The sequence below is a fragment of the Phalacrocorax carbo genome, chromosome 5 (genome assembly GCF_963921805.1).
Source record: "Phalacrocorax carbo chromosome 5, bPhaCar2.1, whole genome shotgun sequence".
NCBI lineage: Eukaryota > Metazoa > Chordata > Aves > Suliformes > Phalacrocoracidae > Phalacrocorax > Phalacrocorax carbo.
Window position 1 is genome coordinate 50,510,994 of NC_087517.1, and position 13,358 is coordinate 50,524,351.

At 37.2% G+C, this 13,358-nt stretch overlaps 1 protein-coding gene across 8 annotated transcripts in view; it reads right to left on the reverse strand.

The window, feature by feature from the left end:
* The window catches only part of PPP6R3 (protein phosphatase 6 regulatory subunit 3), a 67,067-nt gene that overhangs the window by 27,568 nt on the left and 26,141 nt on the right, over positions 1-13,358 (reverse strand). For all 8 annotated transcript variants that reach the window (XM_064452374.1, XM_064452368.1, XM_064452369.1 and 5 more), the window contains 12 exons: positions 13,087-13,319; positions 11,431-11,617; positions 10,393-10,530; positions 9,833-9,898; positions 9,447-9,559; positions 8,660-8,773; positions 7,861-7,990; positions 5,905-6,057; positions 3,787-3,936; positions 3,244-3,308; positions 551-666; positions 80-165 (listed from right to left, as the gene is read on the reverse strand). In XM_064452374.1, the coding sequence (XP_064308444.1) occupies positions 80-165; positions 551-666; positions 3,244-3,308; positions 3,787-3,936; positions 5,905-6,057; positions 7,861-7,990; positions 8,660-8,773; positions 9,447-9,559; positions 9,833-9,898; positions 10,393-10,530; positions 11,431-11,617; positions 13,087-13,313 (1,545 nt within the window). In that variant the 5' untranslated portion in view covers positions 13,314-13,319. The remainder of the gene's footprint in view (positions 1-79; positions 166-550; positions 667-3,243; positions 3,309-3,786; positions 3,937-5,904; positions 6,058-7,860; positions 7,991-8,659; positions 8,774-9,446; positions 9,560-9,832; positions 9,899-10,392; positions 10,531-11,430; positions 11,618-13,086; positions 13,320-13,358) is intronic.

Genomic DNA, 13,358 nt, shown 5'->3' on the forward strand with positions numbered 1-13,358 from the left:
CTGGGAAGACTGGCTGTGCTAATGACAAAAAGAAACTGGGGTCCAAGTAAATTTTGATACCTTATGTATCACTACTTACCAGGTCCACTGTATTCCTCTTGTTAGTTTCTCCTAAAGAGCTTGTGCAGAATGTCTCCCATCGCTCTCTGACCTCCTCTGGAAGCTCTAGCATAGGAAACAAAAACCCCAATTTAATATTATCAACAACAGAGCATCACTTAATTTTTAATTTTTCTCTCCTGCTCTACCAGAAATACTGCAAAGGACATATACATCCTCCTAAATCCATAAGGATTGCTCCATGTAGCAAACAAGTCCAAATCAAGCAGGTGAGCATCTCTTCGCATTTATTCCAGGGAGTTTTGATACTGTTTGAAAAAAACTAAAAAGGACTTCAGCATATGTTTAAGGATGGTTGGTTTAAAATTGAATGCATCAGAAGTAATATTTTCTTCTTTTATCCAACTGCTGCCTTAATTTAAGTTTGATTCATTTCCTCAAAATTTGATACTGAAAGCCACGAAGACAAACGTAAGACCATTAACATTACCTTTAATGAGCTGTTGGACTAGTGTACTGTTTGGCCCCTTATCTGTACTATGCACAATACAGTTTGCTATCCTTGTAAGATGACCCATATAGCCATGCCGCCTTCCTCCTTCAGCCCTGCAAGAGACAAAAGGAATTCAACTGCCCACACTCAGACCAACTGTACTACTATATTTTGTTATAAAACACTCTACCAGAGTCAAGAAGTTACTTAACACAAATAACGTATTGATTCTTAAGCAGAAGAGTTGCATCCTAAAACCAAAGGTTCAGAAAAATACTGAAGAATTCCTGATACCAACTGGTTTGACTACACTAAGCCAGTTCGGTAGTTTACCTGCTTGTTAAGTCTTTTAAGAAGGATGTGCAGAGTATCTAACAGATTATTTCTGCTTTCACGTTTGTGTGTAGAAAGAAAAAATGTACAGCATTACCTTGATAAAGACAATTAACAACAGATCCACAGATTTTAGGAAATCCCTGTTGCTGACACTATTTTCCAAAACCTCAATACAGGGAACATTCTCTGAGCTTTGAGTCCATAATCATAAACAAAAATTCTTAAATCCAATGTGTGTCCTTGTACTGCAGAGCTTCTTAACATTACATTTAGCCTACAGGGATGGAATGGTATGACCAACTGAAATTTAAGTCAGGATAAGTGCTTTCCTGGAGTTTAGGAACAACATTTAAGCACATACCAGAAGTACAATTACAAGGTGGTTTGAATATTTTTGTGACAGAATTGCTTTGTCAGAATAGGAATCACCAGCATTTAGAGTAGTGCTTTGAGTAGCTATGATCAGCTGGAACCAATTTCGAGCTGACCTAAAAGCTGAAGCAAGAGCTCTGACTTGGACTGAATTTTTAACATTTAGCTGCAAACTAACCTGACATTTGCTGTGTCAGCTTTTTAAAGTTCTGTGCTTTTTTAAAAAAAAAAACAAACAAACAGGAAAGACACACTCAGAAAGACACACTAGACCAACCTCCCATGAACTTGACTGAAATCTTTGTAAAGTGACAGCACTTCAGGAAGTAGCTTATGTTATGCAAACACAAATCACATGACTTGATTTTCCACCACTATCATCATCTAACACAGGAGGTAACTGAAATGATGTTACGTCAATGCAAGATGTCATGAATGAAACAGTATCACATTGTTTACAGAAACAGCTTGAGATTCCTGTCTTATTTCCTTGACTGCTTAGGTAACAAGTACATTCAAAACAAGCAACACGTGATGGTGGCAAAGGTTATAATTTCTAATACAGGCTATGCCATAAAAAGCACTTGCATTTGACGAAGTGGATTGAGTTGCCATTGCCTAGCCAAAAAGGCTAGAGCATGATTTTATCTCCTGTTAGCAAATGCTTATCAATCTGAGTGAATCAAACAGCTTTTTACTATGTCAGATGTCAGATATTTACCAGCAAAAAGCAGCCACTATCAAGCTCCTAGAGCTGCTCAAAATAACATTAAGTGACAGAATACAAAAGCATAAAAAGAAAAGTCCATTTCCTGAAGCAGCTAAGCTAATAATACCTCTTCTTAAAAACTTATATTTGCAGTCATACCTGTACAAAATTGGATAAAAGGGTGAATTACTTACAGCCTGCTCATTTCTCACAAACTAAAATCAATTCTTTCCAGACGAAAGCACAGTTTGAGGTTTCCAACAATATTTTCCAAATTTGTATTTGCAAACATGAGACTAAGTATTTAATTCATCCATCCCTATGGTAAGCCCTGGATCAAGAACATTCTTATTCAATCAATGGATAGTTCTAGGTTGGATCTATGGAAATAGCTTTCCGTACTTCTCTCCTTTGAGAGTCTAATTTGTGAAGAAGTTGACAATTCTCTATAACCTTAGGAGACTATGATACAAAATACATTTGGGAGAGCGTGTTTTCTACAGTTAAGTCACATTCCTCTTTGTAGCACCCTCTTCACCTACTTGAACATCCTTATTTTCAGGTCAGTTACATTAGCCATATATTTACTGATTCACATCAAATACTAAGAGGCATATTTTGGGAAGTAGAACTGTCTCAAATAATACACCAGCAAACCAGCAACACTATCCCAGTCAGCTAATTCAGTATTTTGGTAAGTTAGCTCTAACATTTACTGTTCACTATCTCCTGAGGCAAACTTACGAGCCATCAGAGAGCTGTTTTACCACTTCAGGTGAAGATAGAGGGGTTTTTCTCCTGCTATGAACACAGTTTCCAGCAACATTAGCTGCTTGAAACTTTCATTCTTGTTCTTGCACAAACACATACTTTTAGAAGGTAGCCCATTGCTGAGGACTTGGCTTTTACTACTTCAGAGTCTGTTGCTCCCCACTATGTATTATACTTTGATGTGTTTATAAATAATTTTCAGTTGCTTATATTTCCTGTCCTCTCAAAACTTAACATATGTTTCTGTGCTTGGATATGGATAGACTTTGAAGATCATAGTAATATCTTAAACACAGCAAGAATGACAAATAGTGTCTCCTCAAAGAGTCATGGGAAAATGCATTAGAATGCTGCCAAAAAGCAGTATGAGAGAAAGCTTTAATGCAAACATTAACCTACAGGTGTTTTTAGAACTGGCCAGATCAGTTATAAGTCATACATTTGTTTCACAATTCAAGTCTTATGTAGACAATTGCAGGGACTGAGAAAACTAGTTACTCACTGTTTCTTCTCATTCATCTCCCATGCTTCAAGTATTCGTTCTATTAACTGGCACTTAAGGAAGAGCTATCAAAAGAGCAAAATATGCTTAGTAACAGTAAAGTAGAACACATTTTACAATTGATTTTAACAAATACAGTCTTACATGCCAACTAATTTCAGGTTTAGGATGAACATTCTCAAAAGGTTTAAAGTTCAGAACCAGCAATCAGAAACCTAAAAGCTAAACCTACATTAATTCTACTTCCTTCCATCTGCTGAGTTGCAGTAGCATAAAGCTATTGAAATAGCAATTTTAATTCTTAAAAATAACAGAACTTCTCCTTCAAGGAAAATAGATATTTGCAGCTCTGCACACACACTCACTTTGGGGTAGCAAAAATCTCCTCTAAGGACTCCCAGGTTTAACACCCCAAACTGACATTAAGAAAAAACAGATAAATATTCATATTCTTTCTATACATAAATAAAATATATCCCAATTTTACTATGATAGCCCAGAGGCAAGAAAATTCAATAGATTCCCTGAAAAACCACAACTTACATGTTTCAATAAGAGATTGTCCGCAGTGGAATCCTGATCTGTAATTGTGCCATCTTCTGTGCTTTCAAGAGGACTTGCAAGAATCAATGCAATACAAATTTCTACTTGAGTATGCAAAAAGTTATTCCATGTATATTTAAAGAACATGTCCTGAAAAACAAATTCAACAAGGTTTAGACAAACCAAGGTCTTTTCATTAAACATAACCAATAATCTCACCCTAGCAAGTAATTTGAATGACTACACAAGAACCAGTTCTTTAAGTTCTTCAATAAGTATTATTGTGCAAGAGAAAATTTGTGACCTACAAATATGTTAATTCTTGTGCTTGCTATTGTATCTGAACACAAGGGCTATCATATGGGGTCAGAACAAAAAGTCAGTTGTAACTGGATTTATCCCATGGATAACCAATAATGCACTTTCAGAAAAGACAGACAGGGAGGAATGATACTCCCCACTTACATTCTTTCTGCTAGCTGCCACCCAGAGTCAGAAGTGTTATTTGACCTTAGTAGCCCTTGACAGACTTCTCTTTGAGTTCACTTAACCTTCTAGGATCTACACCACCACTTATAATGTGCTCCTCACTTCAGTGAGATTCCTTACAAAATCATTTCTACGTGTTTTGAACCTGTCGTCTACTAATTTTATTCTTCTGTTACAGAAGGCTACCTAGATAATCTAGATGCCATTTAAGATTATTAAATGCCTCACACAAGACAAATACTGAGGTTCAGATACAATTAGCAGTGTTTATTTAGTCATGTTCCTTGTTCTCCACATTTTTGCTCTTAAACATAGGAAAGATTTTTTTTCCCAAGCTTTATGTCTGGTTATTCTAGACTTCTTACTGCAAAACTTAAATGATCACTGTCACTGGTAAAATGAAATTAGTTACGGAAATATGTGCAGTGATTGGAACAGTATTAAACAATTTAAGTCTCATTCAAAATATGGCTAAAGATCTCCAATTTTCCTTCAGTCCTCCTAAACTAATGACAGCCTCTCATAAAGATATGCTACTGGAATTAGACACTTCCTAACAGTCAAGTCTGCACAGTAAACCACGTGCTGTTTCAGCAAACAGCGTGAAGCACTGAGAAGTTTATATGGCTCTAACTACTTTTCCTCTTTATGTAAAAATTGCTACAGAAAAGCATGTTCAACCCTCACTGAATTTAGTTTACAAAATAATCTACTTATAAGAACATGCAAATGCTCATATCATGTACATTCCCTTAGACAACACATCTAGGAAATCTTCAGTTACAGTGAAGTTAGCACCTGTCCACAAACCCAAGTTGTGTGGCGAAATTGAGATGAAGACATTACAACCATAGCTGTATTAAATTAGTTGAAGGAAAAAGGTATTTTAATATAAAACAATTTGGGGCAGCGAAAATACTTACACTTTGAGTTTGCAACTGCCTGCTTAGAAGAAAAAGTTTACATGTTGTATTCAGAAACTGTAGTATAAATTCTAGCATGTTTTGATAGTTGTTTTTAATCTCATACCAACATTTGAATTTTTTGGTCAACCTAAACACAAAAGAGTATGTCCTGCTATAGCTGAAGTAGGAACTACTCAAGGTACACATTCCACATTAGGAAAAAACAGCAAGTTAACTGACTGAAAGTTTTTTGTGCAACATCTTCCTTTGAAGGTGTATGAGCTACCAAGAGTAACTGTCCTCTTATAGGACAGTGCTGAAATTCCATTTTATGTCCCATATATTATTAAGAAAGGAATAGGGGTTTTGAGGGAACAGCTTAGGAAAAGTACAAAAACAGCAGGGAAGCCTTGAACATGGCTGAAAATTTGAGAACACAGATGAAAAACCTAAGTTTGTTAAGAAAACCACTTCATGTACTTATGAAGGTGTAGAGAATAAGAACCAGTCAAGTGATAGGAAGAAAATGCTTACTTCAGAACGATGAATTTAACAGTAAAATCCAATATTAGGAGTTCTTAAACAGTACAAAAGAAGCCACAACACAAACAGGCTGAAAAGTTAGGCTGGAAAATACACTACAAGTTATCTGCAGTGACAGAAAAAACAGACACGATCTTAATAGCAATCCATAAAAATAAAGAAAGCGGCATAAAGTTCTTACCAATATTACTCCTATGCTGTTAAGCTCTATAAGCTCCTGATTCACGCTGCTTGTATTCATCTGTAAAAGGCTAGATATTAATCTAATCACATTTAAGCGTGTGTTTCCCACAGGTGGATCCAATACACCCCAGGTTGTCTTCATGACACTTTTCTGAAAAAAGTACATACATAAACCCCATTAAAATCTCTTTAAAAAAAACCAGCTCATCATTACTACGCACAATGACACAGTAGTGCTTAAAAAAAAAAACACACAATCAGTCCTTCAGCAAGCCTTACCTTCACCCTGCAAAAAGGATTTTAGTTCTGAACACTATAGCTTATTTTAACTCCATAGACAGGAAGCATTAAAAGCAGCTATATGAAACAAACAACAATGTAAAAACTGATTGTTAACTACAGACAGGATCTTAAAGTAGATGCATTCTACCCAAGGAATTAGGGTAGACTTCCTAGGAAATGCTTCTCACCGGTTAATCGATGTACAGCTATAGTGGACAGTATCGAAATAATGCTTCAAAAACCCTAACTTCATATACCTGAAATCAATTTCATTAAGCAACAAGCTTCTCTGGTGCCTTATTCTAGTGTTATACACTAAACAAGCTCCATCTGTAGTCTCTGAAGGAGTTGAAAGAGTTACTTCCAACACAGCAATGATCTCTTTCCATGCACTACGGATCCTTGTATTACAGCCATAAGCTTCGTGGTTCTTACATTGAAATTTTAGCTGGTTAACAAACTAGAACTATTGTCACATAACTACGTGCCAATAAGAAAAGTCTGGTATTAGCTACCAAACAGCTAAAAAATCTAGCAGCAAATATTAATTCCCCTGCTCGCTGCATAATGAAAGTGTCTTCCTATCCTAAGGCACAAACATATTTTGACAAGGAGGCCCCTACTGCCTTCTGTAACACTGGATGTCATTTTTGCCTGACCAGCACCACCCTTGCAGAGGCTGACATCCTGCTAATTCACTTATTCCATTCCTCACATAAGGCAATAATCTAAGGAGGTTCTTCAATAACTTCACTAGATGAGTATTTTCTGATGGTTGGATGTACTTAACATTTGAATAAATCATGTATCTTAATGTGACCCTGCTTTTACTGTAATATAGACCTGTATCTTGCCATGTTGTTGCAATAAAGATAAAACAGTTTCTTTGCATTTTATTACCTCTGCTGCATTTTGAAATCTTGAGGTCTAATTTTCTCCAGGCTGAAATAAACTTTAACACTACCTTGACACCCCCTCATCTAATATTTTATATGCCTCTGGTCTTTGTTTTCATTTCAACCCACAGGTCCTTCTCTCTTATGGACCCACTTCAGGGTACAGTACTCCAGCTGAAGTTCTGCCAGTGAAAATTTGAGCGGAAAAATATAAACAGATTCTAGGTGAACCCCCTATTTATACACCTTGTATTTATCTTTTGCAACAGCATGACATAGGTAAGTTGCTTAAATCAGTTTAAAATCCCAAAGAATTTAACATGCCCAGAGCACAGGGTACACAACGTGGAGCTACTCTACTTGGGTCCTGGGCAAGTCTAGATGACTTGTGCAGGCCTCATGCGGGCCATGCCAAAGTTCCAGACAACTGAGGCATCCATAGTCCATGTTCCTTATCCAGATACGATTTCCAAGCAGAAAACAGGACCCACCTTGAGAATATAGAGCAAACCACTTTACTGCTTTCAGGAAGAAGTAATTGCGTCAAGACTATTCTGCCAATTAAAGCTCACACTGGAAAAGCACATCAATTAGCATAACATAATGGCTCAGGGACAACAACGAAAAGCAAAGCTCACAACAGGCTGGGAAGGAGCCTGGGCACTTGCCCGAAAGTTGTCGAACCAGATTTTGTTTGTTATCATAACCTGCCTAAGATACAGTCACACAGTAACAGTCTTGTTTCAATTAGTTTGGTAAGATGAGGTCTCACTTACTTTTGGAGGCTCAAGTAGGAGTTCATGGAAGGATGAAAGGCGTGCTTTTATGGCTTCTAAAACACTTTTGTTGACAGAATATGTTGAATTGCTCATGCCTGGAGGACAGATCTCTATATGGCCCTCAAATCTAAAACACACAAAAGCAAAATCTGATAGTATCAAAACTAGTTGTAAAACATCTTTAAGGTATGATTTTGAGTGTCACGGTTCTCAAGGTATGTGAAAGAGCAGGAGGCAAGTAACAGACGGTTACAAATATAAATGAAGTGTGAAGTAATGGTTCAACAAGATCCAAACACTAACCCTACCATTTTTAGGTTTATTGTGCTTGAAGCCTCCAATATGGTTTTGATATTAAATATTACAGCTGTTCTATTTCCTCTTTTGAGGCAGATAAAGAGCTTCACTCATCTATCCTGAACAATATAAGTTGAATGTACCACAGATCTGTTCAGCAGTTTCTCAAAGTGAAGTTGCAATAACTTTTTTAAAGTCAATACCCACCCACTGCACTGTACATATTTAATCTATTCGCTGTATCCAGAAACTAATGGATGAAGTATAATTTATCTGTCAAGTGGGACTCAAACTAGCTTCTAGAAAAAAACTGCAGAAAGGCCACTCATTTGGTGAAAGCGTAGTAACGCCAATCACAATTGCTTGGTTTGCTTCTACTTCAGCTACAACAGGCCACAAAAATGGTTCAGTCGTAAGTACATGGAAGACACTTGCTATTGCTGATCAGTAGTTTAGTTAAATTATGCAAGTATAATTTAAGCAAAATAAGAACACTTACGTCTGTCGTCTTGTCTCAAGCAAGGTCAAGAGTATTTGGATTGCACTGACTATCGCAGATTCATTTTTTTCTTTATGAAAGATATTAGACAGCAGCTGCTCTATGATTTCTTGTCTGAAAAGAAAAGCACTGGCATCAGATATAACACTACTTCAGGACACAGCTGTTAAACAGAAGTAGCTACCATTTGCCCATGTGAAATAATGGGATAACACAAAGAAAACTAGTAGCTATTTCAAGCTAGCAGGTACCACTAGGACAATCACTCCCATCCTCTCTGCCCCAACCATATATCCCTAGATCTAGTTCTTTGATCTGACCACCAACACTACAAAAAGGAAGTTTTCAGTCAGACCAAAAACCTGATTTAGCTTACCATAACAGCCACACAAGCCTAAACCCAAAAGCAGCAAAGGGGAGAAGGGAATACAGGAGAATCTCCTCTACCAGAAACACACTTAGATTAACTTAAAACAAATAACAGATCAAACCCAAAGTCTCCCATGCGTACCCTGCACAATATCAAGCTGACCTCCACATGTCTGATCCCACTAACTTCAGCAATACAGAATTTTAATGAGACAACCCCCCCCCATGGAAGTCATCCAGGTGGGCTCTGCTTACTTGTTGAGTTTTTTAAAATCGTACAAACAGAGAACAGGTAGGCAAGAAAATTCACCTGAAAAGCAAAGCTTGCCATTTCTGAAGGATTTCAAGGTCAAAACATAAAAAATCATGTTATTTATGAACTGAAGAAAAAATTATGAAGTTCAGCAAACCAACTTACTTCTCTAGACTTGCAAGCAGTGGGTCTGGTTCTGAACTGTTCTGTACTTGTAACATCTGGTCTCTGCTTAGACGAATAATTTCACAGAGTGACTGTGACGCGTTTGAATGCCTCTGGAACAGAAAAACAGCTTTTCACTGGAAAAGTAGTAACATGCTAGACTCAATTTAAAAAATGTGAAAGGGGGAGGGGAGAAAAGGAAGTGGAAAGAACAGGGTGGGGAGAAGAGCCACACGCCTTCTCTCAAAGTGACCACGCTTAAACACTGTTATCAGCTTACTGAAAAAAAAGCAAGCAGAAAACAGTAAAATTACAAGTTCTAACACTATGTCGTACAGCAACTTGCTGAACAGACAGACCCAGAAGAGTGCCAGACCAATACTTACATCTTCATCTTGAGATGGATGTACAATTTCCACAAGCCGCTGGATAATTCTCTCCTCATTTAGCCACTGTAAAAGTGTTTGTGGGTGTTAGTAAGAACATTATCCAAGTGAGTTAATAAAATGAATTAAAATTAATGAAATTAAAACAAGTTGTTCAACAACTGCCACGAGTCATACTGCCAATATTTCTAAACAAGGACTAACAGGACTTCAGTAAAAAGGACAAAAGTAAAATCAGTGTTTCTGAGCAAGTGAAGAAAAGAAAGCCCTAGGTATAATTTTTAAATAAACTTCCTGATGCCAAAAAAGAGTGTTCATAACTGCATCTGGCAGTTTTAAGTTAGATATTAAAGACCAGGGGAATAGTCCAGCCACTCAGGTTCTGGGTAGTCCCCACCAAAGCTGTGACTCCACTAGAAAAGTATTGGCAGCTCCAAGAAAAAAAAACCCGCAGATCTACTTTGAGCCCATTTAAGAAATAAACTTAGTAAAACCAGCAGAAGATAAGCCATCTTACAGCTCAGACATCAGACAAAAATCCTTCAAGACATTTCACTTACATTTAACACTTCTTGCCGGGGCTGTGGAGGTTCTATGCAAGTCAGTAGCCTGAGCAACAAGTCCATGATAGCAGAGGTCCCTATGTGCTTAATAATGAGGTCTACAAAATCATGTTTCCTCTTTAAAAAATCCACAATCTAGAAATTAAAAAGAAGCAAGCTAACATATGCTTATCTGTATTTTACATAGTAAATTGCAGCAAGCAGTTTTAGTTTGTCTCCTACCAAATGGAGAAAATAAATTCGAACTTCTTAAATACTTTTACCACTTAAAGCTTGTAGTACAGGGCATAATAAAATAATACACACATACAGAGTAGCAGAAGTGGCACAGGACAGATCCATACTATGTGCGGTGTCCTGGTCCTCCTCTCAAGGCCAACTTGCTGACCATAAACTACTTATAATCCAATGCACAGTCAGCTTTCCTTTTTGGTATGAATTACTCTCACCCCTGCTTAGTGATCAAAGCTCAACAGAGCAAAACCATAACGTAACAACAAATAAATACACAGCTTGCTAAATTAAAGATAGAGAACAGAGTCGCTACCTTCATTTGCTCAGGTATGAGAGCCAGTTCATTGCAGCTGTTTGCAGTATTGGGACACACAGAGTACTACAACATTTCTGAACAAGGATTCCAAATGTCTCTCCCCTTGTTGTATAACAATTATTCACACCAAATCAGACCCACTCCTGCTGACTGAATTCACTCACCTCCACCTCTAAAAGAATTAATTCAAATATCACCATATAAAATACTGAGCTAAGCTAGGCCAAAAGGTAGGCACTCACACACTGACTGCACAAGTAGCTCAGGCAAATCTGAATCAAAGAATCAAATACATATTACTCATCCAGATATATTTTTTAATCATGTGCATACCATTAAAAAGTTAGTGTCTTCAGCTAATATGGAAGTTGAACACTTTTTTCACTCCACTGCTATCCCTCAAATGTGCAGTCTTAAAGCAGCATTGCTGAGTACTACAACTTTATTAGAGCATTTATTAAATTGGAGAGCTTGAAAATATTCACCTGTTCTGGTTTTCTGCTTATAAGAATACTTAGCACCTTGCTGAAGAAACTGGCCAGTAAAGGGTTTAGAGGAGATTCATTTAAGAGGAAGCTGTACAGTTTCATAAGTAAGGATTCTTCTTCTCCCAGCCTGTCATTGATCTGTGATACATCTGATGTAAGCAGCTCACACGATATGTTTGGATATCTGGGGAAAAGGCAAAAAAAATCATCCATAACTCATACTTCCAAGTTGTCGTACTTCCAGGCCTGAATTCAGAACCTGGTAAGGCTTCTGACCAAGTTTTCAAGCAGGGTTGGCCTGCACTAATTAAAGCAGCAGATGACTGCAAGGTAGCAAACTGCACATTCAAGCCTACAAGCTCTTTTCTTTTGTTTAAGAAATGGACTACTCTGTTCTTCAATAGCAATAGCACAACACTAGGGAAGAGGGGTAAGGAAAGGGCAAGCTTTTATTTCAAGATCTATTGTTAAATCCATCTGCTCTATTGTTAAGTCCATCTGTTCAAGTACTGAACTCTCTTTTCAGAGGCCACTTCTTTTTTTGAAGGGAAAAGTTACCAAGAAGTTAAGCAGACATGGTACTGGACCAACACTGGGGAGGGAGCAGTGGGTTTGCCTCTTTCTAACAGGGATTATATTAAAAAGGTCAAAAGGAATAGCTTCAGGATTTTTTTTACATATATCTAAAATTATGTAGAAACTCAGTAAACTAGTCAAAGTCTGCTAAAGCCTACAAAATTAGCTAGCACTGCTTCGTGACAGTCAGAAGTACAGTTCAGAACATCGAGTAATTAAACTAAGAGGCCATCAAGACCAGTAATTTCCCGCATTTGACATTACTATCACCTACTCACACTAAAGGTAATTTTGGACAGCATCAGCAGCTTAAGGTTTCTAAGTGAAAGATAATTCAATTTCAAACTCTACTAGAAACACTTCCAGGAGGCTTGGTTTACCAGAAATGGTGAAGTGCTGCAACTAGTGTTAACTAAGCTAAACTACTACTTTTTTTTTTTTTTTACATACTGTTTTAAGAAAAAAAGCCGCTTTCTACATAGAGAAGTCTAAAATGGGCCAAAAAGGGTAGAAGTGCTTTTACACAAATTGTTAGGTTGACTTTTGAGTTTGGACCTTCTCAGCAAATTAACTGAAGTCATGGCCATACCCAATTCTTACAGTTCTAGCTCTGCAAAGGAAAACACCAGCAATTAGATGTTAAATACATTCTTCTAAGGAGTGCTACAGACCTTCTAAGAAGCATCTTCAAAACATCTCATCAGTCATCAATAAAACAAAGTTAAGCAGTTAACTATACAACCCAGACAGGGTTGTTTATTCAACTATTAACAAGCGTATCTACAAGATTCTTCATGTGAGTTTTGATTATTTTTTTTTTTGTAAGCCTCCTTTGGGCAGCAATTGGTTTTGGAAGCATTTGTGGATAAGAGACTTCCATTTGAAAAAGACGCAAATGTTAGAATGATTTATTTAAAAGCTCTACAAAGCCCCTTGAAAACAAGCTTATCCTAAATATACCAGTATTGTACTACACACCAGCATGCAGGGATTCAGAACACACTACCAAATTAACTGGAGTAAGATATCCCTCTTTCCACCTTCCCAAGTGTCCCCCACCCTCAAAAGTTTTCCTACTTATATCGAATCTTTTCATCCATATCTTGAGGTGGCTCTTCGATAATAAATGAAACTAAGTCTTCCAAACATTCTGACTTCAGCAGAAACTCTATAAGTTTGCGATTCTGAGCCTTGCACTCTTGCAGAACATCCTCTTCATCCATCAATTCCTTCAGTGTTACATCTTCTCTCTCTAGAAGTGTGTCTATGTGGGATGACGAATGGAGATCAAATTTCCAAAACATGCTGGTCTGTATAAGAATACACACAAAGCATTAAGTTTACAAATC